Source organism: Haliotis asinina, chromosome 8, assembly GCF_037392515.1.
Source record: "Haliotis asinina isolate JCU_RB_2024 chromosome 8, JCU_Hal_asi_v2, whole genome shotgun sequence".
Lineage (NCBI taxonomy): Eukaryota > Metazoa > Mollusca > Gastropoda > Lepetellida > Haliotidae > Haliotis > Haliotis asinina.
In genome coordinates, this window is record NC_090287.1 from 52,007,805 (window position 1) to 52,032,210 (window position 24,406).

Here is a 24,406-nt window from a genome sequence, read left to right on the forward strand (position 1 = left end):
ATGGCATAGAGAGAGTTGACTGCATAGAGAGAGTTCATGGCATACATGGCATAGAGAAAGTTGACTGCATAGAGAGAGTTCATGGCATACATGGCATAGAGAGAGTTGACTGCATAGAGAGAGTTCATGGCATAGAGAGAGTTCATGGCATAGAGAGAGTTCATGGCATACATGGCACAGAGAGAGTTCATGGCATACATGGCATAGAGAAAGTTGACTGCATAGAGAGAGTTCATGGCATAGAGAGAGTTCATGGCATACATGGCATAGAGAGAGTTGACTGCATAGAGAGAGTTCATGGCATACATGGCATAGAGAGAGTTGACTGCATAGAGAGAGTTCATGGCATACATGGCATAGAGAGAGTTCATGGCATACATGGCATAGAGAGAGTTCATGGCATACATGGCATAGAGAGAGTTGACTGCATAGAGAGAGTTCATGGCATACATGGCATAGAGAAAGTTGACTGCATAGAGAGAGTTCATGGCATACATGGCATAGAGAAAGTTGACTGCATAGAGAGAGTTCATGGCATAGAGAGAGTTCATGGCATAGACAGAGTTCATGGCATAGACAGAGTTCATGGCATACATGGCATAGAGAGAGTTCATGGCATACATGGCATAGAGAAAGTTGACTGCATAGAGAGAGTTCATGGCATAGAGAGAGTTCATGGCATACATGGCATAGAGAGAGTTGACTGCATAGAGAGAGTTCATGGCATACATGGCATAGAGAGAGTTGACTGCATAGAGAGAGTTCATGGCATACATGGCATAGAGAGAGTTCATGGCATACATGTCATAGAGAGAGTTCATGGCATACATGGCATAGAGAGAGTTGACTGCATAGAGAGAGTTCATGGCATACATGGCATAGAGAAAGTTGACTGCATAGAGAGAGTTCATGGCATACATGGCATAGAGAGAGTTCATGGCATACATGGCATAGAGAGAGTTCATGGCATACATGGCATAGAGAAAGTTGACTGCATAGAGAGAGTTCATGGCATACATGGCATAGAGAAAGGTAACTGCATAGAGAGAGTTCATGGCATACATGGCATAGAGAGAGTTGACTGCATAGAGAGAGTTCATGGCATACATGGCATAGAGGAAGTTGACTGCATAGAGAGAGTTCATGGCATACATGGCATAGAGTAAGTTGACTGCATAGAGAGAGTTCATGGCATACATGGCATAGAGAGAGTTGACTGCATAGAGAGAGTTCATGGCATACATGGCATAGAGAGAGTTCATGGCATACATGGCATAGAGAGAGTTCATGGCATACATGGCATAGAGGGAGTTCATGGCATACATGGCATAGAGAAAGTTCATGGCATACATGGCATAGAGAGAGTTCATGGCATACATGGCATAGAGAGAGTTCATGGCATACATGGCATAGAGAAAGTTGACTGCATAGAGAGAGTTCATGGCATACATGGCATAGAGAAAGTTGACTGCATAGAGAGAGTTCATGGCATACATGGCATAGAGAAAGGTGACTGCATAGAGAGAGTTCATGGCATACATGGCATAGAGAAAGTTGACTGCATAGAGAGAGTTCATGGCATACATGGCATAGAGAAAGTTGACTGCATAGAGAGAGTTCATGGCATACATGGCATAGAGAGAGTTCATGGCATACATGGCATAGAGAGAGTTCATGGCATACATGGCATAGAGAAAGTTGACTGCATAGAGAGAGTTCATGGCATACATGGCATAGAGAGAGTTGACTGCATAGAGAGAGTTCATGGCATACATGGCATAGAGAGAGTTGACTGCATAGAGAGAGTTCATGGCATACATGGCATAGAGAGAGTTCATGGCATACATGGCATAGAGAGAGTTCATGGCATACATGGCATAGAGAGAGTTGACTGCATAGAGAGAGTTCATGGCATACATGGCATAGAGAAAGTTGACTGCATAGAGAGAGTTCATGGCATACATGGCATAGAGAAAGTTGACTGCATAGAGAGAGTTCATGGCATAGAGAGAGTTCATGGCATAGACAGAGTTCATGGCATACATGGCATAGAGAGAGTTCATGGCATATATGGCATAGAGAAAGTTGACTGCATAGAGAGAGTTCATGGCATAGAGAGCGTTCATGGCATACATGGCATAGAGAGAGTTGACTGCATAGAGAGAGTTCATGGCATACATGGCATAGAGAGAGTTGACTGCATAGAGAGAGTTCATGGCATACATGGCATAGAGAGAGTTCATGGCATACATGGCATAGAGAGAGTTCATGGCATACATGGCATAGAGAGAGTTGACTGCATAGAGAGAGTTCATGGCATACATGGCATAGAGAAAGGTAACTGCATAGAGAGAGTTCATGGCATACATGGCATAGAGAGAGTTGACTGCATAGAGAGAGTTCATGGCATACATGGCATAGAGAAAGTTGACTGCATAGAGAGAGTTCATGGCATACATGGCATAGAGAAAGTTGACTGCATAGAGAGAGTTCATGGCATACATGGCATAGAGAGAGTTGACTGCATAGAGAGAGTTCATGGCATACATGGCATAGAGAGAGTTCATGGCATACATGGCATAGAGAGAGTTCATGGCATACATGGCATAGAGGGAGTTCATGGCATACATGGCATAGAGAGAGTTCATGGCATACATGGCATAGAGAGAGTTCATGGCATACATTGCATAGAGAAAGTTGACTGCATAGAGAGAGTTCATGGCATACATGGCATAGAGAGAGTTGACTGCATAGAGAGAGTTCATGGCATACATGGCATAGAGAAAGTTGACTGCATAGAGAGAGTTCATGGCATACATGGCATAGAGAAAGTTGGCTGCATAGAGAGAGTTCATGGCATACATGGCATAGAGAGAGTTGACTGCATAGAGAGAGTTCATGGCATACATGGCATAGAGAGAGTTGACTGCATAGAGAGAGTTCATGGCATACATGGCATAGAGAGAGTTCATGGCATACATGGCATAGAGAGAGTTCATGGCATACATGGCATAGAGAGAGTTGACTGCATAGAGAGAGTTCATGGCATACATGGCATAGAGAAAGTTGACTGCATAGAGAGAGTTCATGGCATACATGGCATAGAGAGAGTTGACTGCATAGAGAGAGTTCATGGCATAGAGAGAGTTCATGGCATAGAGAGAGTTCATGGCATACATGGCATAGAGAGAGTTCATGGCATACATGGCATAGAGAAAGTTGACTGCATAGAGAGAGTTCATGGCATAGAGAGAGTTCATGGCATACATGGCATAGAGAGAGTTGACTGCATAGAGAGAGTTCATGGCATACATGGCATAGAGAGAGTTGACTGCATAGAGAGAGTTCATGGCATACATGGCATAGAGAGAGTTCATGGCATACATGGCATAGAGAGAGTTCATGGCATACATGGCATAGAGAGAGTTGACTGCATAGAGAGAGTTCATGGCATACATGGCATAGAGAAAGTTGACTGCATAGAGAGAGTTCATGGCATACATGGCATGGAGAAAGTTGACTGCATAGAGAGAGTTCATGGCATAGAGAGAGTTCATGGCATAGACAGAGTTCATGGCATACATGGCATAGAGAGAGTTCATGGCATACATGGCATAGAGAAAGTTGACTGCATAGAGAGAGTTCATGGCATAGAGAGAGTTCATGGCATACATGGCATAGACAGAGTTCATGGCATACATGGCATAGAGAGTGTGTTTCAAATGAGTCTAAACGGTTTATATCCGACAATATCGACAACTCGTTATCCAATTCACATCTGTCATATAAATAATATGGAAATCACAAGATTTAGAGTACAAGTCATGGCATGCCTGGACAAAATCTGTAATCGTATACGATATTTTAAACAGCCACTGTACACCAGTCAGTAAATGCCTCTTGGTGTGAGATACAAGAAGCAACAACGTATACAAATGTGTGAGGGACTGAGAGCATACATTGGAACGCCGATGAAAATCAATTTTCTTTAAAGAAATGTTATACAATATACAAATGAGTATTATGACTGAACATTCTCTGTGTGACTCGGTGCTTATGACCGAGAAAAAAAACATGATTGTATTTAATGTTAAGGCATTTAAAATATATCGCTATAACTTTAGAACATTAAATATTTATCGGATAGTATCACTTTTGAAATTCTAAACAACTGTACAGTCTCAAATGCTACTCTATGACTGGTCGTCAGTTGCCTCTTGACGCGTACAAAATAGACAAAAGGGACAAAAGAAATATAATATTTGCCTGCACGTGGTAGAAGGCAAAGACTGAGAGCTTAAGGTAGATTTGAACATGATGTACCAGACGTTGCTTGTGATATGAATTTTGTGAAAGGTAACGGGAAAGTTGCTTCCAAACTATTCATAGTAGGACGAAACGCTTTGAACTAAGTGATATAAATCTTTCCAGAGACTCAAATCGTGTTGGTTGTGAATTTGAAAATCAAAAAGTAAGTGTAGCTGACTACGTCCAGTCTCGGAGGCAAAGTTAAATTGTGAGACCATAATCTTACGACAAACATGTTTGGTTGAAGGGAAGCTATCATCAGCTAAGTTATGCGAAGTAATCTATCCCTTTTTCATTTCATACGCTGAGAAATAAGGCGTACATCAACTTGAACTTATTTTTCCTTCTTACGATTCATTTTTTTGTCAGCCTGCAATACCCACGATGTCAGGCGAGGTGTGTTCCTGACAAAGAACGAGGAAGCTACAAAATCAAACACATTGCGAAGTACCAAACGTAAGGCACCTGGAACAGTGGGAAGTCGGACAACATGGTACTTTGTATGCAAGCGTGACATATTTGCCATGTTTTCTTTTGTGAATCTTGTCAGTCACGTAAGCGCCAAAAGGAATAGAAAATGCAATTTAAACAATTAATTTAATTTTTTTAAACAATTCATCAGTTCATTGGTTTTCGTGTGAATAAAAGTATATTAAATGTATCGTATCAAAAGGAAGCTTCTAAATGTTATTTGATTATCGTCCAACTTCGAATGCGTTTGTACCCGTGAAGGTCCCGGGGTAGAATAGGCCTTCAGGAACCCATGCTTGCCATAAAAGGCGACTATGCTTGTCGTAAGAGGCGACTAACGAGATAGGGTGGTCAGGCTTGCTGACTTTGGTTGGCATATGTCATCGGTTCCCAATTGCGCAGATCGATGCTCATGTTATTGATCACTGGATTGTCTGGTCCAGACTCGATTATTTACAGACCGCCGCCATATAGCTGTAATATTGCTGAGTGCAGCGTAAAACTAAACTCACTCACACTCGAATGCGTTTGAAGTATTTTCATGGCATCGGTCATATCTGTCACATTTGGATACAGCCTCCGCATGCGTGTTAGATAAAACATTTTGGAACCTTCTTCTTATGCTTTGAACGTTGGAACCTTGAGAAAGTCCATTCCGTACGAGTCATACTACGTTCATAGAAACACTATGGACAGTTGCACCTTAAATTTGTGACATGTAGATATGTTTGGCGAGGTCTGTGTTGCTCTGAGTATATTTCCACAGATCTAAAGATTCCAGTTCATCTGTCAACACCAGTGACGGGATCACCTATTTGAATGTAATACCAACCCAGACACGAAACAACACCTGAATAATTAAACAAGAAGTTTGTTACACAGCAGTTACAGGATCGTGTTTTGCATAATCAGGCAACAACAGCATGGTTTACAATTACATGTACTTATTACAGCATGTTCACAATGCAATCAGCTATCAAAGGGCAGTAACATCACACATGAATTCGTTACACATAATACATTAACCACCATACACATTCAAAGTATACTTAAGGCAATTGTTAAATACTCTCCATTATGTAACAGTCACAAAACAGCACAATATTCACAACGTAATACACCAGTTTCAATATCCGAAACACTCTATCCATACATTCCATAAAAGTCACGAATCAGCGCGGTGTTAATCAGTATTAATGATCGGTATGCGTATTTACTTGCATGTAATCATATAAACATGAAAAATGAAAGATGATACGATGGGTTTTTTTTAATAATATGACTGTTAAATATCATGTGTGTCGCGATACGCAATACTTTTTTCCATGCGTATAATCAATCCTCACCGAGTTATCTCGTCTTCATATTCCCAGTCGCAGCAGAAATTCAGAGTTGTCCGGAAAGCATTGTCACTAAACGTAGGGCAACATCTATCTGATGTGGTCGCATCGCAAGCGTGTTCATACATATAACCGGTTATGTGTTCTGGCATCCATTTGACGCTGCATGCATGTAGGCTTACGGGTCAGATCGTTTATGTTAAGTGGATGTAGGAACATCCGATTGAACTTTTGAAAAGTCATTTCTTTTGAAAACCTAACCTCTATTACGGTAACGTTCGTTGTTAAAGTTGCACTCCCCCGTTCATGTTGAATTTGTATGTTGCATCCAACTGGAGTTTGTATTAGTATAATATCATTTTCCCCGATGTATAATACCTGTCACAAGTAGTTTTAAACAATTTCCTTTGTAAGACGATATTGCTCGCGAGAAAAGAGCATAATGAGCCACTGGCTCTTTGTATATCAGGAGTGCAAAGGAATATGTAGCTTAAATGTTTGGATTTTTTTATTTTCTTGATTTTTTTTCGTTCTGTTTGTTTGTTGTTATTGGGTTTTTTTGTTTTGTTTTTGTTTTTGTTTTTTTCTTGGCTTCGTTTTTTGTTATTCATAAACAGCAGAAACTCAGAATAAGCAAGTGTTTAGGTCCAGGCAAAACAATAAATGCGCTTGCTTGTCATGGAAGTGTCTTGTCCACCGACGAATCACAGAAAAACTCACTGTGCCTCTGCAGTCTAGAAGTTATTCAGGTACATGCGAACTTGGAAAGTGAGTGCTGCAAATATCCTTTTCGCAAAAACATTGTGTCATCACTGATTTCGACAATATGGTGGTTTAGCTTTGGTTGCTTGTGGTATCAAATCGATTTAATTGTAAACCAGCAATTATTGTAGTGAATTTGTTTTCAATTTTCAACGCGTTTGTAAGATACCCAAATCCTTATATTCACCTTACAAATATTTATCTTTATTTGTAGATACTGATCATAATAACTTGTCTGCACTGCTGTCGATGCAATGTAACGTTTTGGATACTCACCACCGATGTTCAGTCTTCGATTTGTAGCATTTCCAGGTTTAGTTGTACTTTATATATAATATATAATATATAATTTTCCATCTATAATATATCTGTAACTAACTATGTCTTGACCACACAATCCTGTTATTGACATATGAGCATCATTCTGGGATAAGATGACATGACAACCAAGTCAGTGAGTCTGACAGGGTGATCCCGTACATTACATTGATGGAGGTGTCATACTATTCTACGGATGAAAATACGTTCATGAAAATGTTCCTTTCAAACGCCCAGTGTGAACTCGGAACAAACACTTTATAAGAAAAAGAAAGGAAAGGGGATGATCTTAACAGACTTGAGCATCCTTTCACAAAGCACTAAGGTGATCGTAATTCACTTTAGTAACCTTAGTGCAATGTTAAAGAATGGGAGTTCAGGTTAATCTGAGTAAAGGTTGCTCCTTGAAAGGAAACTATGAAACTATCCTAGAGATATTTAAGTGTACTCTATACGGGTTTGGCGTTGAAGTTGTTTGTTCCTCCCGGTAAGCGAGGGCGAATACTGTTAAAGAGAGTATGTGAAAAGCCTCTTCGCGCCGAGGAATTTGCTTTAAACTCAGTTTTAGTCACGATAAACTGGTAAATTGTATTTCGTAGCATCTGGGTAAATATAGCACATTGGTACACCGAGAGAAGTTTGCTTGAGTGGGAACTGACGAGTGATTTGATCAAATTAATCAAACACTCTCACGATGCTTCCGGGTTAAAGGAGAGAAGGTAGACTAACATGTAGTCTCTGAAATGAACACATCTTACAGATAGTTCCTAAATTATAATCACAAAATATAACGGAAAGAAGCCAAGAGACTTTCCTCATGAAACTGTTGACATCCCGATTTGCCGCACAGACTTGCAGGGGCTCGGATATGTCTGTTAATGGGTCTGGATTTGTCTGTCATGTACAGACAAAAAAACACCCACGAAAACCCATGCAAGTCTAGACAGCATTGCAAGCCTCGCTTTCCACAGAAAAAGAAGAAAGGTTCTGGGGTCCTTTTCATAATATTTCATATTTACTGTGATCTTTTTTATGTAAAATATGTTTATTTCAGCGACGAATTGTTAGGCTAGATCTGTATGACAGACTATTCAGAAGTCGTCGGAAAAGTTCTGCAGACAGCTGCAAGACGGTGGCAGGTCGCGATAACCCCAGACAGACACTGAATATATGCTATGTGGTGAGAGAGGCTTGTTGCCAGTCTATGTCGTTCATATTCCGGTATCCACGTTTACACTCAGTTTCTGCTGTTGAGAAAAAAGTGTGTCCTAGTTCGGCGTGTTGTTCAACTCGCCAAGCGAAGTCTCGGGACATCGATCGGAGCACAGACTTTAATATCACGTGTGGGTGGGAAGTACAATAGCTCACAGTGACACTGCGTTCGTCCTGCTTTCAAGAACGTCTCTGTGAGTATTGGGTCGGAATTTTCCTGTATTAGGAACGGTTTCTTTTTACGGATAAAACCTATTATTATTGTACAAATAATTACTCTAAGATGTTTTGGTCTGACTCTCAGGTACACAAGCAATCTGCATGTGTTGGCCTTTATCAATCGTGACATGTACGACCATAGCAGGGGTCGAGCGGACCTGGGTCAACATCCTTGAGAATTCTTCGTGTCGCTTTCGACTATAGTGTTGAATCGACCAATAATTATTAAAAGCAAACATATGTCGCAAACGGATATTGGATAAACACGATGGAGAATTAAACGTATTGCTTTTCAACTATATATTTAGTCGACAAATAATTGTTACACCAGCTATTTCACCTTCTCTATTCCCGTACTTCATTTTAACTACTTTTTGACCAAACCTGCTCCTTTGGCGATATCCGTAGCAGCTTAATATAGCAGCTCATGGAAAATAGATACCTGAAACTGATACGGAATATAATTTATTGTCATCGGCTTTACTGATTCGTGTAATTGCTATTATTAATTTACAGTTCTTGCCTACATTAAGGGCACAATCAACTGATGTTACTGGTGGTGGCTGGATTTAAGAGTCACTTTACTTTTGTTTACAGTTTCATCTACTCATCCATTCATCCACTAGACGTTGCTCTCCAACCTTGAAAATGACTGTCCACAAATAGCTATTGCTATTTTACAAATTGTTTTTCTATTTTTCTTAATGTCGCAGGTTTGTTAAAACAGGACCACTGGGCTGGTGTTCAATGATCTTAATAAACGCCACTTATCAAAAGATGTGCTATAAACCTGCAATTAGGGAAATTACAAGACGCAGTGGCGCGCTGCCACTACCAGCATGGTGTGTCACCCATTACTGATAAATTACAACTATTGCGACATTTCCATGCGATACAGAAGCAGTTATGAACTTATTACTGCACCATTATTAGATATAAGTAATTATGAAGAAATAATGGTTTCTAACCTGTCATTAAATACAATTATTCCAATACACGACAAAAAGAAATTGTTTTAAACTAAACAAGTCAAACAAACTTGCATACCTGTAATTAGTGAAATTACAAGACGTAGTTGCGAGCTGCCACTGCCAGCATGGTGTGTGCCGAGCACATTGCACATGCAGCTTTTACAACACCTCAGTGCACACACTGCAGGAGCAGCATGTGCCAGAGTCCAGGATGTACCCACTGGCAGCCAGCGCAACTGTATGGCAAGCTGTTAAGGACAAAATTATTCATTTGTGATGGGTGTTGTGACATAACTGTGACATTAATATTCAACACCAGGCTTTATCTTGGGAAGGCGCATGGCCCTGTCGATTTTGGTGACCTTCAGTTCATTTTCAAGGTCACGGTGACACTTCGAAGGTTTCAGCTTGTTAACCTCCATGTTAAGATTGTCAGGATGATGTCTCAAGAACGGTTCACTGGATTTTCTTTATATTTAACGCAAAGCTTCAGCAAGAGAAGGCAAAGTGCCCAGTCGAATTTGGTGATCTTCACTTAATTTGCATGGTCGTGACAACACTTTGAAGATTTTAACATTATAAGCAGTATGTTAAGCTTGTCAGAGTGCCGCCTCAAGAACTATTCACTGGCTTTCTTCATATTTGACACCTAGATTTATCTAGGATAGGAAAGGCCCAGGGTCCAGTTGATTTTGGTGACCTTCACGTTATTTTCAAGGTCACAGCAACACTTTGAAGGTTTCGGTATGTTAAGCTTGTCAGCAAGATATCTCAAGAACGGTCCACTGGAATTTCTTCATAGACTTTCAAGCTTTCTCTTTATCGCTATTTTTGCATATTTCATTCACCATGGCATTCATCTCCAGGTCAAAGTAAGTCTTAAAAGTATTTGTGTGTTTGAACAACTACAGACCCAGATACACAGATAACGTTTTCTTAAACTGCGACCTTCACTTTCATTACATTGTAAGGTTGATTTAATGATTTGTGTCGGGGAATTATGTCATCTTAGCGACAATTCTTTTTTGTATTCATTGATAACATATGTCTGAATCATAAATATGCTAATAGGTTATATTTGGGATTACACTTTCTCAATACTCACAAAATAATATGTGTAAAAATGTCAATCTTGTCTAGATAAGGGCACTGGCCACTGCTACATATATGTTACGTAATATTATACGAAAAGGTGTTGTTATTTTTTTTAAAAAAAGCAACAGCCTTAGGAATATTTGAGTATCTTATGACTTATATTTTAATGATGTTGTATAAAACGTATAGGTTGTGTGCTATTAGCGAGAGGCTTTTGTAGAAGAGGTACATATACAAAAGAGTCTAATACACTCACAATGTGTCCATTTATATAGCACCGAAGTCCACATTAGGTATGCCATAGTATAAACAATCACACCAGAGCACATTATTACTCCGTATAACCCAAGCAGCCTGTTACGTACTAGAAAATTACAGTCACATGACTTATCCCACCTGGTACCCATTTTCAGCTGGGTTAACAGACAATGTTCGACTAAAGTCACTTGTGTAAAGTGAGACCACACCTATCACCCATGACATTGTGGTGATACAATGAGAACATAAAAACATGAAGAAACTTTTGTTTAACATATGTATATCTGTTAATGGCAAATGTTACTGAGTAAACAATAGACAATTTCAAATGTCAATACGTTGTGTGTGTTTTTAATTTAGGTTATAAACTAAATAATTAAATCTTTTAAAAAATAAGTTATGTAGATTTGTTTTTTATGTCCGATCATCAATGACATTTGTTGCGTGACGAACTGGCAGTTAGAGTTGTCTCCCCTTCACAAGTTCATAGAAATGGTTGTCTGCTGCTCACGTTAGAAGGCCAAGCAGGTGAAGTTTTCTGTGATACGTTTCTCTGAGATGAGCCTGTAAAGGTAGGAGATGCCGTTATACATTTGTATTGTGTTTCTGTGTTATCCCCTAGCACAGTGTTTGTCTTAAAAGAATCTACCTGGTTTGGATGTAGTGGTCAGGCTCCGATAAGCCCCGCTCACCTTTTGACGTTAGAGGGGACAACCACTGACTTTAATCATAATGGCGTCACCGCCTGCGAAACGGGCGTGTTTGAGGACGGTGTTGATGAATTTGCTTGTGGTACTTTGGTAGTGGCCAGGCTCCGATAAGCCCCGCCCACCTTTTGACGTTAGAAGGGACAACCACTGAATTTAATCATAATGGCGTCACCGCCTGCGAAACGGTCGTGTTTGAGGACGGTGTTGATGAATTTGCTTGTGGTACTTTGGTATTCGTCGTTTGTGAATGTTACTGACATATTGTAATTGGCAAGTGAAATTGAGTTACATGCCCGATGCAAATCGTCCCGGCCAGCTGCTGCATTAGAGTGGGAAGCTAATTGTCTCTCGAACCAAATAATCTATCTGACAATTCATGTCCGCCTAAGATACCAACTAGCAGGGAAAGAGTAACTGAATAATGTTTTTAATCCTCAAAAATTCCCATCGTAATTTTACAAAAAACGCGAACACAACCACTTGTAGTCGTAGATCGTTTCGGTATCTATAATTAGATTGTCAACGCTGCACATGGTGCCTTTATTTCTTTATAGGATGTTCAGATTTAGTTCAATCAATAATGTTAAAACGTGTTTCTACCTTTTGATTAACAAAGCAGAAAAGATATTCCCAGTCTACTACTTCATGCACTTTTATTTGTCTGTACTATATTAATGTAAACAAATGAATCACAGCAATATAAGCTATTTGATCTTATTTTGGGAATCTGGAAGAGGTGATTGAGCTTGTATACAGTATTTCCCTGAATGTATCTGGACACACCCAGAAACAAATATTCAGAAGCTAATCTGCAGCAAAATTTAACTCTATACCATCCTGAAATGACTCAGAGACTGAGTATATGGAAATCTAGTTGTTTGATCATCCTTTCTAATGTATTTTTCTATGTGTAATTTGTTGTTGAATCCTAATTTACAAACTTCCACAATACTGGACTTCATGAACTGTTGGCATATATGTATGTACCCGTACGTCCTGCAGCCATCAGATTCCCTGTCCAGAAACGTTATGAAAACAATGAAGAAGTTCACAAACCATAACATTTTGTCTTTTTTCAAAATGTGGTAAAGGTCACAACAAAAGTTTAGGAAACACTCTTGAAAATGCCCTAAAGCTTTCTCCTCCTGCAAACCAGTGCGCAGTTGTATGTGAAGGTCATTTTCGAAATAACAATCAACAAACCTTGAACATTTTACCCGCAAACCAACATCTTCATAGAACATTACTTTGGCTCAGCATTGAAACAACTCACCTCCGGAAAAGCGGATGATATTTAAGAAGTATTATACCAGATCTGGGCTAAATATGTTTTAATATTCATTCCAGTTACATGACTGGTCAAGAGTGAAGTTGTAACTTATTCTGTTCCAAGACTGAAAAATGCCTGAACAGGGCGTGACCAAAAAGTACATTTGTATTTTCATTTTCTCGGGATGTTGAAATGACCTTTTCATAAGATATAATACTAGTTATGATCACTTTCAGAATAATCCTATTAGTAAACATATTATTTTTAAACAATTCAAAGATATCTTAAAGCAGGAGCCAAGTAACTATGTTTGAATGCTAGTTCCGTTTGAAATTGAAAACCACGTGAATCTGTTATGTCAGTCAACTAAGTATAATTATTTACAATTGATTAGGTTATTATGTACTTCATTACTTTTCTATGTTTACTGAAGGACGCAAGATTATTAAAACACACCTTGCTATCGTTTCCAGTGAATAATTATAATGACAGTTTTAATTACTTTATTACTCCTAAAATACAACAATGTACCTCCGATCCATGTAAAATATAATTATGTTGTAACAAAAAATCAAAACAATGTTCTCTAAATAAGAAATACAAAAATTATTTTATTTCATTCCGTTCAATATTCCAGTAAGTCACAATTCCTCTCCCGTTCTTTCCGATCCACAAAGAGTACAGTACTATAATTCAATTTAGATCCCATCTCTTTATAGAAATTCCCGAAACATTTAAGGCATGGTTTTAAAGACACACGTTTGAAATAATTTTGATATTCTGGATATTGCGTGACAGGCATCTGCGGACACTGCCCATTTGAAAAAAAAGTGATATTCCTCAAATATACGGTACTGCACAGTACTGTACGCCTTCAGAATGTATCATGGCCTAATGGGTTTTCGATTGGGTAAGGGCAAACCACTTCGTGAGCAGAAACTACATACAATATATCGTTCAGCCTACCTTCAGACCAGACACCTTTACTGCTTAAACTGTTACATTTTCGTGAATGTCGTGTGTGTTTAACCCGCCATCGCAGTGGAAGCAACCTCACTGTCTTTCCGGACGTGACGTCGTATGTTTTCGACCCTTTCGTTGGCCGTCTATTTTCAGCGATGCGTAATAGTATGGTACACCAGTTGTAAGAAAACACTCGCAGTACAGTAACACGCGTAATATTGTAGGGATAATGCAGAAATTTCCTCTTCCGTATCGCCCCAAAACAAAGCCCAAGAGAAGAAATGATAAATTCCACGCATTTACAACTGTTATGAGAACCTGAATTTAAGTCTCTACTCTCCTAGTTCATCGTGGCATGGGCACCAGAATTCCGAATGCCACAGAACTGCACGCACTGGTGTGTAGACCTGAGGTGAACCCAGTGATGAAACGAAGGACGAGTACATCTCTAAGTTCAACTGGTTGCATCCGTTTACATTTGCAGCGCAGGTAATTAAAATCAAGGGCCTGAGATAACACGCTGTCATCATCACTCTCTGCTTGCTCGATTGTTGAGCACGTATAGTTTTAAAGTAAAATTACCAAACGTCGTCCTGAAACATTTTCTGCCAGACTATTCCTGATACCATAGAGCTGAGAACCTTGGGCGTTTCGGTTGATTTGAATTTCCTGTCAGGACATCATCAGCTTTCTACAAGAATGCAGTGCATCTTTCAACATTCCCTGATGGTACCTGGTTAGCTGAAGGACTTCTGTCATTAGAGCTATTCTTGCCAGTGGCGGAGTTAGACGTGAAAACTGTTGCTGGAGGAATGTTTGATGTGTTTACAGTTTACAGTATTCCAATCAAATAGGTAAATTTCAACTCCCTCTAAAAGAAGATTGCAAGTTCACTGGTGTAAGGGCAGATGTGTAGGCCTTGCAGGTCTATCCCACGTGGCATGCTGTCGCATAAACGTGTGTCTCATATCATTGAAGATTCTTTCAAAAGGCCCAAAGCATCCGACATCCATAGGCTAAAGAACGTGAAAAGTGTGTGCAGGAAGCACAAAAAATGACAATATTTCTCTCACGAAAGAGGATCAAGTTAGGGTTGTCTGGAGAAGCTGACAATGCATATTTGATTAAGTGTTTCTCAAGTATTTGGAAACTCTCTGAAGTAGAGCATCCTTATTCGCTGAGTGTTCCGGCTGTGCCCGCAGTACAACCTGTCAACAGCTCATCACGCATACGTTGTCCCTTGAAAATAAAGAAGGGAGGTAGTGTCGTACCAAGAGCATTTCCACAGCCAATGACAGTAGTGGTTGAGGCGTTCCCCATCGTAACTGCAGAAGGTACTTCTGCCCGCGATCAGAAGGAAGGAGTGGAGTATGGTTTTCAACAGTATCCTTTTCGTCAATTTCGTAGGTGGATTGTGGCCGATCTTTCAGGTGATATTTGTCTTGTCAAATACATCAAAATATTTCTCAACTGTTTCCTTAGATGTTGCCTTGGCTCTCATTATATGCAGACCTTGATCTTAAGATAATATGAAAAACTGATGAATATGCCCAAAGCACTGTATGTAACCCCAATGAAAGCCTACACAACACAGATGTGTGAATGGCGCCGACGGGACCAGATAAATATTTTAGCATAGGCGTATACTTCCTCCCATGAAGACAGCAGGCAGAAAAAGCAGGTGGGTAAGGCATTAAAAACTTTTGTACTTCCTCCCGCAGAGATAGCAGGCAGGAAAAGCAGGCTGATAAGGCATTAGAAAATTTTGTGCTACCTCCCGCGGAGACCGGCAGGAAGGTTTGGGCTACCACTACAAAAGCAGAAGCCAAGTATCCCCCTTTTAAAGCCAATTTGCAGTTTAGTCCCGTCGGCACCATGCCAACAGGCCCGCACGCGGTCCAGCCATCCACAGCGAGTTCGTAGGGGAGCAGGGGATAGAACGCTGCCGAGGTCTTAATTACTATGTAGGGCTGCCTTTTCAGCTCAAGAGCGCGGATATCTTAGCTCCGCTGACCAGACGATCATAGCAGCTGGGCAGCGCAGGCGAATGTAAAGCAAATCCTGATACATATCGTCATACAGGACTTTGGCGGGGACCTCACACAGGTTGTTGCATGGCTCTGAGGTGAATCAAAAGAAACCTGCATGAGCCCCTGGCCTTTATGAGACCATCCAACCTGCTGCACATGTCTGACCACCTGAGGCCCGCCCTGGCCGACCAGATGACTATCTCCCCACCCCCACCACCACCGCCACCCCCACCACCAGCGAGGCCCAGGCTACTTCACTGTGGCCCGAGGTGTTGTAACCTCGCCATGTAACTGGAACCAATCACCTACCACGATCCTGCAACCCATAATTACTACAATTAGATTCATGTATTTAGCTGAGGAATACGGATATACGCCCGGTAGTCATTAGATCTCCAGCGACCAAATTCCTGAATCTGCTGGAATTCCTTGTATCGCTGCTGTGGTTCCTGCCCCTATCTGAAATGAATGAGAAGAGTAAAGGCTGGTAGTGATGTGTTCGTTTGCCGCCGTTAGTGTCTTCCTCAGCACTGAAATCGAATGAAAGCATGGGGAATTCAACACTGCGTTCTCAAATTGACCTCGATTTTGTGGAGGAAGTGGTCTTTGACAAAGGCGTCGGTCCAGCTCGTCCCAGAGATTTTCCACGGGGTTTAAATCAGGACTTAGAGGTCTCCAAACCATTGTCTGGATGTGCTGATTGACCAGGAATTATCCTGTGATAATTGCGGTGCTGGCGCGGACATTATCGTGTTGAACCTGCAGGTGTGGTCGAGGTCTAAAGAACGGAACGATAACAGGTCTTAAGATTTCGTTAGTTTAGGGTTGTGCAGTTATACCCCTTCTAAGACCTTTGCCGAGAAGTTGGTAGGAAATGGTTGAGAAAGGATGTGGCGTTACCGGTCTTGTCTGCGCCACGTCACTCGCAGTCTTCCATCTCTAGGTAGATCTCTTACAGAATTCGTTTGATTTTTGCTTTCAGTCAGTCGGTAAATTGTCGTCCGATGTACTCCCATGTTTTGTGCGACGTTTGCACAACACTGGAACCAATATCATTCATCCCAGGAGCAGGTGGACGTTCTAAACCATTCAGAAACAGAAGACAACAGAAACCACCGTCGTATCTTTTCAAGGATGCTTTCTCTCGTTGGTCTTAAAGAAAGTGTCGTATCATTCAATTCACGTGTACAACGAGTCAGGGCATGCGCTAATGTGATGCTGTTCTGTTGTTTTTTCCCCAAAAAATGTTTTATTGATGTCACACAGTCCAGCGGGATTCCAGTTTGTTCCCGGATTGCCGTGAGGTTATGGTTACTGAACTAATCCGCTGTTTTAACAAGCACGCGGGTCGTATCAAATTTCGTCGTAACAAGTTATATATATATATATATATATATATATATATATATATATCGTCGTAACAATTGGGTGTCATCTATTTTAATTCATGTTGACGATTCTATATCTTCCCTTCCAAAAAGCTTTGGATTAAAGTCTGACTTCATTGTGAAATGACGCATTTAATAATAACGAAAAACCGTACACTGTGAGAATTTCGTAGGAATGTCATTAAGTGGATGATTGACGAGCACTAATATATTTAAATCTCGTAGGCTGCTTCCTGGTTCTAGTGAAGAATTCTTTAATTCTCTTCAGAAAACAGCATAGAGTCGTGTGACTAAATGCCTTGTCACTGAATATTGATCATTTTGATATTAACTAATGATCATACACACACACACATGTGTATGTGTGTGTGTGTGTGTGTGTGTGTAATAGTTATTGAAAAAATGTTTACCATTGTACGAAGGACTTGAGGGTATGGAACATTTATGCGATTCAGGGAGCGTGAGGTAGACAAGATAGGGCAGATCGTGACTTTTACCTCACTCTCTTAGTGTTAGTCACTCAAGTGTTCGCATATCTAAAAATGACACTGAGCTAATAAACATACACTCTTGATATAGTTGGGATCGTACAATGAAGGTTTCGTATGACTATTTCAATACGTTTTGTGGAATTTATTTACTGCTTAAAACATATTGTATTACTCAAGCTGGCACACAGTCATTGTTTATTTTACTGGCTTATGTGACTATTTATGAGGTATCATTATTTTGAGTTGATCTTTAAGTACTCAGTTGAATAGAAGCTAGTGTCATATTTGTGCATATATCAATGCCTAGGTATGCTAAAAGCGCACAAAATATAATGACATGAAGTGAAAGAGCTACAGTTGAAACGCTATCTTGAACATGTGCGTATTTAGATTGGATCTAAATGTTTCATAGTCACAACATAGTCTACGACTATTGGTCCTCCATTGCCTCTATTGTTGAAACCACAAGCATGGACCAGACAATCCAGTGATCAACAGCATGAACATCGATATACGGAATTCTGAACTGATGACGTGTGTGAACCAAGTCAGCGAACCTGACCACTCTTAGTCACCTCTTTCGACAAGCATGGGTTAGTGAAGATCAATTTTCTAACCCGGATCTTCGCGGGATAGATAAGAAGGTGCAACTGCAGTGAGGAAATGGAAAGCAAGACATTAGGGTTTAAGCTGGAACAGGAACTCGACTGCAAGCCTATGTGTACAGTTTAGGAGTAATGTGTTCATATTTTCCAGAGCGAGTCAGCATGGAGCGGTGAGGGTCTGCATTCTCTATTGCTTAGCTATCCGAGGCTTTGATGCACTAGCCAGTAAACAGTTACAATATTCCACTTCACGCATTACAAGTGACAATACAAGCAATAACTTATTGCTATGTTTGATTGTTTTATCATATCTATTTTCGTTTGATTGCCAGGTATGCATCTCAGTGTTGGGACAACTCCTTGACACGTCCCATCCCCGCGGCAACTGGCTTTACTACAAAACTGTTTTAGTCCCAATATTTTAAAACATAATTCAGTCAGTTGTTCTGATCTTAACACATTTGGCCTAGCAAGTTTCATTTATTTATGTAAGAATGTTCAAAGATGTAACTAAAGTTATCATTGACGTCATTACAAAGAATCTGGTTTTAAATAAAGTGTTTAAAGGTCACATGCAAGAAAAAAATCAAAATGATTAAAACACATTTATCACGCATTCATGACATATACATTGCTGCTTTTTAAAAAAAACAAATAAACAAAATTATAAGCGTACAATCGCCATTCAAAAGTGCAATATTTTGTACTTGGGCTTACTTCCCCCGAAACGAAGCCCTCGGGAGACCGAACCCAGTCGTAGAGGGTGGATCTGCACTCAAGTGTAACAACGGCTTCTGATTGGCTGCTTCATTTGCTGATATGCTGAGGGTACATTGTGTGTACAGAAAGATGATCTGTTTGATGATCATTTTAGAAGTATAGCGAGTCACAAGAAAGTAAGATTCTTTATGGATAACAACTTCTTTTTATGTACTTGATGCGTCGTTTCAGTATGGATTCATATACTGTTGTCAAACAAAATCATATACACTAAAAGAAGTAGTTATCCATGAAGAATGTATATAGAAATGTTGGGTTTTGAAAATACATGTTCTCTGAATTTGCGCTCGATCCAATCAAAAATCATGTCAGTAGAGATGGTAAACTACTGCGTGGCTGGAATCTGTCATTCGTCCAAGTACAAAGCAGGACTTGGAACTGACAAGAGTTTGCACCAGTTTCCGTCAGATCCAGTCATCCGGAAAAAACGAATGTAGTTTGTTTGCAACCCACAGACACAAAAACATGTCATGTGTATCACACGTGCCTAATTACATAATGTGGCAGAGACGGGACTCGGGTGCACGAGCCATAAATCAACTTATTTTCTTTATGTCGTATAGTCTGATAGGTGTTAAGTTCAAATTGCACATGGTCAACGATTGAAGCTGTGTACTGCATGTTGTCTTTAGCAGACAGGTAGACAGACATATAGGTGTGGATAAACCAGACACTGAGCTTTCTCTGTGACAGAGACTGCTTACCACAATCAACAAGTTTTGTTTACGTAACGAGTAGATTATTTACTTGTTTGTGTACACAACCAAGATTAGACTACTGCTCACGACCTCAGGCGCTGGGCATGAATACTGTTTCAAGCTCCGCGAAGCTAGTTACTGAGCATGTGTCATGGACACAGCGCAGCACAGCTGTAGAAACCAGTTTTTCCCCCAGCGCTGGGGGGAATTTAGTGAAACGTTTGAACTCCGATTTCGGGGGCTTTTTTTCATCGCGTTTTTTTTTAACTTTATAGGTTGAATTGGCATTTTTTATGATTTGTTTCGGTAAGTGAATACCGAAAGGTGCCAGAATCTGCAAAGTTGCGTTTTACGTTGCATGTGGCCTTTAAAGACACCCTTCTTACATATACTTTTACAGAGACATGTTATCTGAAAAACCAATCAGTTCAAATCACGCATACCCCGTTGAAATACGTTGAAATACGTAAGTGGTGATCGTGCTTCGTGACGCACGATACTGGCACTAGAGGCTTGGGCATTTGTCCCCAGTTGCATGGAACCAGTTCGAGTTTTGTTCGGCGATTCCCTGCTAACCCGTTGGAGGAGTTCGTCAAAAAGGGCTAGGTTCATTTTCAGATGATTGTAGAATGGTCTTTTATTTTCTAGAAGCAGTTCTTGCATTAGTTGGTTGTAGTCCCCGAGCTGCAACCGTCTGTGTTACATCAAGCATTGACTGACCAACGGGATTCACAGTCTCCTTCTACTGCGACTGTTTATCCTTCTACGATGGCAATGGCTACCTGGTTGAAAAACAATGCTGATTGACCTTGCAACCAATTTGCAAACGCAGTCCATTGTCCATGCTTACTGAGGCAGTACTAGGATGATTTTTTAATTTTTGTTAGGCTGCTCTTATGAAACTTATCATAAGCTGTCGTGGACAGGTACTTATATTCCTAGAGTATGCCGGTTGCCTAACAGTCGCTAGAGAACGCTGAGAGAAGGCAGAGTGAACGCCACTGAAAGTACAAGGAAGGCACAACGGACGGCGAGAAGGCAGACGCCTAGAGGCAGAGAGGACGCCTAGCACGCTCAAAGAACGCCAATAAAATGTCAAATAAATTGGCAGCTTAAGTCGTACAAGGAAGGCACAAGGGACGCCAGAGCAAGTACACTGAAACATAGGTTTAGCAACCGCTGTGCGGCCTGGTCGCTTTTAGAACGCAGAGAGATTGCAGAGAGGTCCCGTCCTGTGTAAAGGGGGGCATGGAAAGTGTAACAGATCTTTACATCATGACGTACCAAGATTTGTGTAGATTGCTATGGCCCAGAAAACAGCGTCACATCACAGTAACAAGAAATAGAACTAGCATATACCTCCAAAACAGGATTTCAGATTAGGACAATAGAATATATGAAAGACTTAGGATCGCCAACAACTGAAGATAGATCACCATTCTAGGGACCAGTCATTCTAGGGACCAGGGGGAATTACAGTACTTTGGCCACCTGTATTGATTGACCCTAGATGGATTTATACCATCTCTTCAGCCCCTGGCGATAATACATTTTCCTCATATGGCAGTTTCATCTATCAGTCAGATTCAACACAACTTCTGTTCGAGAAGATGTCGGACTACACACAGAAGATGATGAACCATTTTGGCGGCAGTGGTGTCATGCTCTGCCTGTCTCTAGCACGGGACCTGGGAGTAGTGGACGCGCTGATGGAAGCCAAAGAGCCTCTTACATCACAAGAAGTAGCTGACAAACTAAACCTTCGAGAAAGGTATTGTGGAAATTCAATTCAATTCAATTTATTACTCAAAACACCAGTGGTGGTACTTGAGAATACAGTAGTATTATAGTCATATGAATATGTACATGTCAAGATGTGGAAACGATTGGTTATCTAGAAACCTGTCAGCAGTGTATGAAACGCCTTCACAAAGACAGGAAGCTCACAGGGCTGATAACGAAAAAATATTCCCTTCCCTGCTAACATGTAACCAGCCATGTATTAAATGTAGGAAATTGAGATATGGTGTTAAAAGAAAGTAATTAATGAATTACTTGTAGTGAGATAAACGTAAACATGTGCAAAAGCAAATTTAATAAAACTGCGCCATGACTTAGTGGTCACCGTTAATTCATTTAGTGTTTCTGACATTAGAAAAGAACGACATTATTCATTGGCTGAAAGCATTCTCCAGACATTTAGTGTTAGATAAATGGTTAAGTTCTAAGTTCTAAACATAAGTAAGGTTATATAATCTTTATACAAAGGAATTACATACAAAGTAATTAGAATCGCAGAAAAAGTATAGTGGCCGTACAAATACAATGTCAAAAAATATTCTGTACACAAAGACATGACAAGCAGCAAATCACTGCAGTTACTACATTGTCACTCTGAATAACACCGACACATGCCTTGAAGACGCGGTGACAAACTAACAAGAACACTGACAGGCAGGCACATCGATAGAGACTGAACCCATCTCAATCATTTTCTGTTTTGCACATGTACTGAAGAATGGGTGGCAAAGAACATTAATAGACACATTGATAGACTGGACCTGTCTCAAAAACAAAACAAAAAAATATTCTGTTCCTGTTATAGTTTTACTCACAATGTTACCAATACCTTAGGAGCCATATCAGAACATGTTCATATAGGTCATGGGAAAGGTACTGTTCCGAATTTCGACTTTCTACTATTACAATACTATGTATCATGAGTAGCATCACTGCACCAAATGAATGTTCTAATGACACACGTTTTCTTCCAAAGGTATGTCCGTGAGATCCTGGGTTCCCTGGCTGTCGGAGAAGTCATCAACGTGGACGACACGTCCACTAAGTTCCATGTTCCAGAAGATCACAAACAAACACTAGTGGCAGTGTCAATATTTTCCAGACTTCTGCCACAGTTGGGTATGAGATATAATAATGTTAAAGCCTGTGCTCAGCAACGGAACCCTGGCGGTAAGATCATAGGATATTTACATGTCAAACTAATTTCATCTGTAGGATGCTTAGAAAATTGTGTGTATGTCCATTTCTAGATATGAGTAATAAGACTGTTATCATGAAACAACGGGGGACCTCTACATATTAAATGACATAATTATCATCGTGTAAATATTTTTCAACTTAATCATATAATTATCACTGTTGATACCGCACTCCATCTTGTCATATTGAACGATAAGGCAAAATAGTCATTGCATGTCCATCATTAACGTTATTTCTGCATGTTCGTAATCACTGTTTAAATTTAAAATCTTTTCAAAATTCCAATCTGTTAGCAAGATCAACATTAGGCGATTTGGGTCCAGTCTAGAGATAAAGATTCAGAGTGGCAGAAAGTAACACTGATTCACAAGACGGATGACAATAACAAGATTTCAACATTTGTAGGGGTCCAGATACATCATGTAATTTTTCCCTATTACTCCCAACTTCATCTGTTTTGGTAGATCATGAATAAAACGTAAATGCGGACTTACGTTATGACGAGGATTCAGAATAATATCCTCAAAATATAGTCTAATTCCTGTGATGAAATATGCTTGTATTTCACAGGCTTACAGAAGTCATTTTATCGCTTTTAATTTACAGATCTGCGCAAACCATACAGACTTTAAGCTTTCTGTGTTTGCGCGCATGAGCAATATGAGAAAGTGTATCCTCATTTGTTTTTCTAATGGCCTATTACAATATCCTGTGTACAGGAATAGTCTACAGCGAAAACCCTGAGACGTTTGACGTACTCAAGGAAATTTTGGTGACAATCAAGAAAGATATGGTGGATACGGACATCCTGCCTGCCATTCCTAATATTGCCCAAAGGTTAGGTAGGTAAACGGAATAGAATAATTAAACTACCAGAAACGAGTCCTTCGCCACAACCGTTTGAGATCACAATTACACAATAATTTAACATTTGCCATGCACAAGTGCTATGTTTTGCAGATGTTTTTTTACACAATTTGGAAACCTTATCCCCATACAATGTTCAATTCATGTCTCTGTGATTTCGGAAAACGAAAGGGGAACTTGTGAAACAGTAGTGAAGGTATAATGACCATTAAAAGCTGTATGATACGAGGGGATGTCAATAAGTTTTGAGCCTTGACCATTTTTCAGACCCAGGTGTCACAGCCAATGGTACAACATTGAACCTTGGGGTATAGCTGATGTGATATATAAGTTTTGGTATCCTACTCTCAGAAGTTATTGAATTGCTCACATTGACAGAAAGAGACCCCACTCACTTTTGAAGGAAACTCGGCGAAGAACATTGAAGAAAGGCTTTCAACAGTTTATGGGAAGTCTTCCCCTTCATCTGCTACCATCAAACGATGGGTCAGTGAATTTAAGCATGGTAGACAGAGTCTTGAAGATGACCCCCGTCCAGGTCGCCCAACAACAAGCACTAGTCAGGAAAACGTTCACAGAGTGCATATCCTACACTGAGAAGTTATTGAACAGCCCACAATGAGAGAGAGACTCCACTCACGGCAGTGAAA

General features: G+C 40.2%; 1 protein-coding gene across 2 annotated transcripts in view; it reads left to right on the forward strand.

The window, feature by feature from the left end:
- Window positions 1-8,144: 8,144 nt before the first annotated feature.
- LOC137295113 (S-adenosylmethionine-dependent methyltransferase Rv2258c-like) overlaps window positions 8,145-24,406 on the forward strand; it is a 36,819-nt gene continuing 20,557 nt past the window's right edge. Inside the window, exons 1-4 of one of the 2 annotated variants that reach the window (XM_067826420.1) lie at window positions 8,145-8,605; window positions 21,470-21,660; window positions 22,666-22,859; window positions 23,609-23,731. In XM_067826420.1, coding sequence (XP_067682521.1) covers window positions 21,500-21,660; window positions 22,666-22,859; window positions 23,609-23,731 — 478 coding nt within the window. In that variant the 5' untranslated portion in view covers window positions 8,145-8,605; window positions 21,470-21,499. The remainder of the gene's footprint in view (window positions 8,606-21,469; window positions 21,661-22,665; window positions 22,860-23,608; window positions 23,732-24,406) is intronic. The other variant, XM_067826421.1, reaches the window with a different exon arrangement.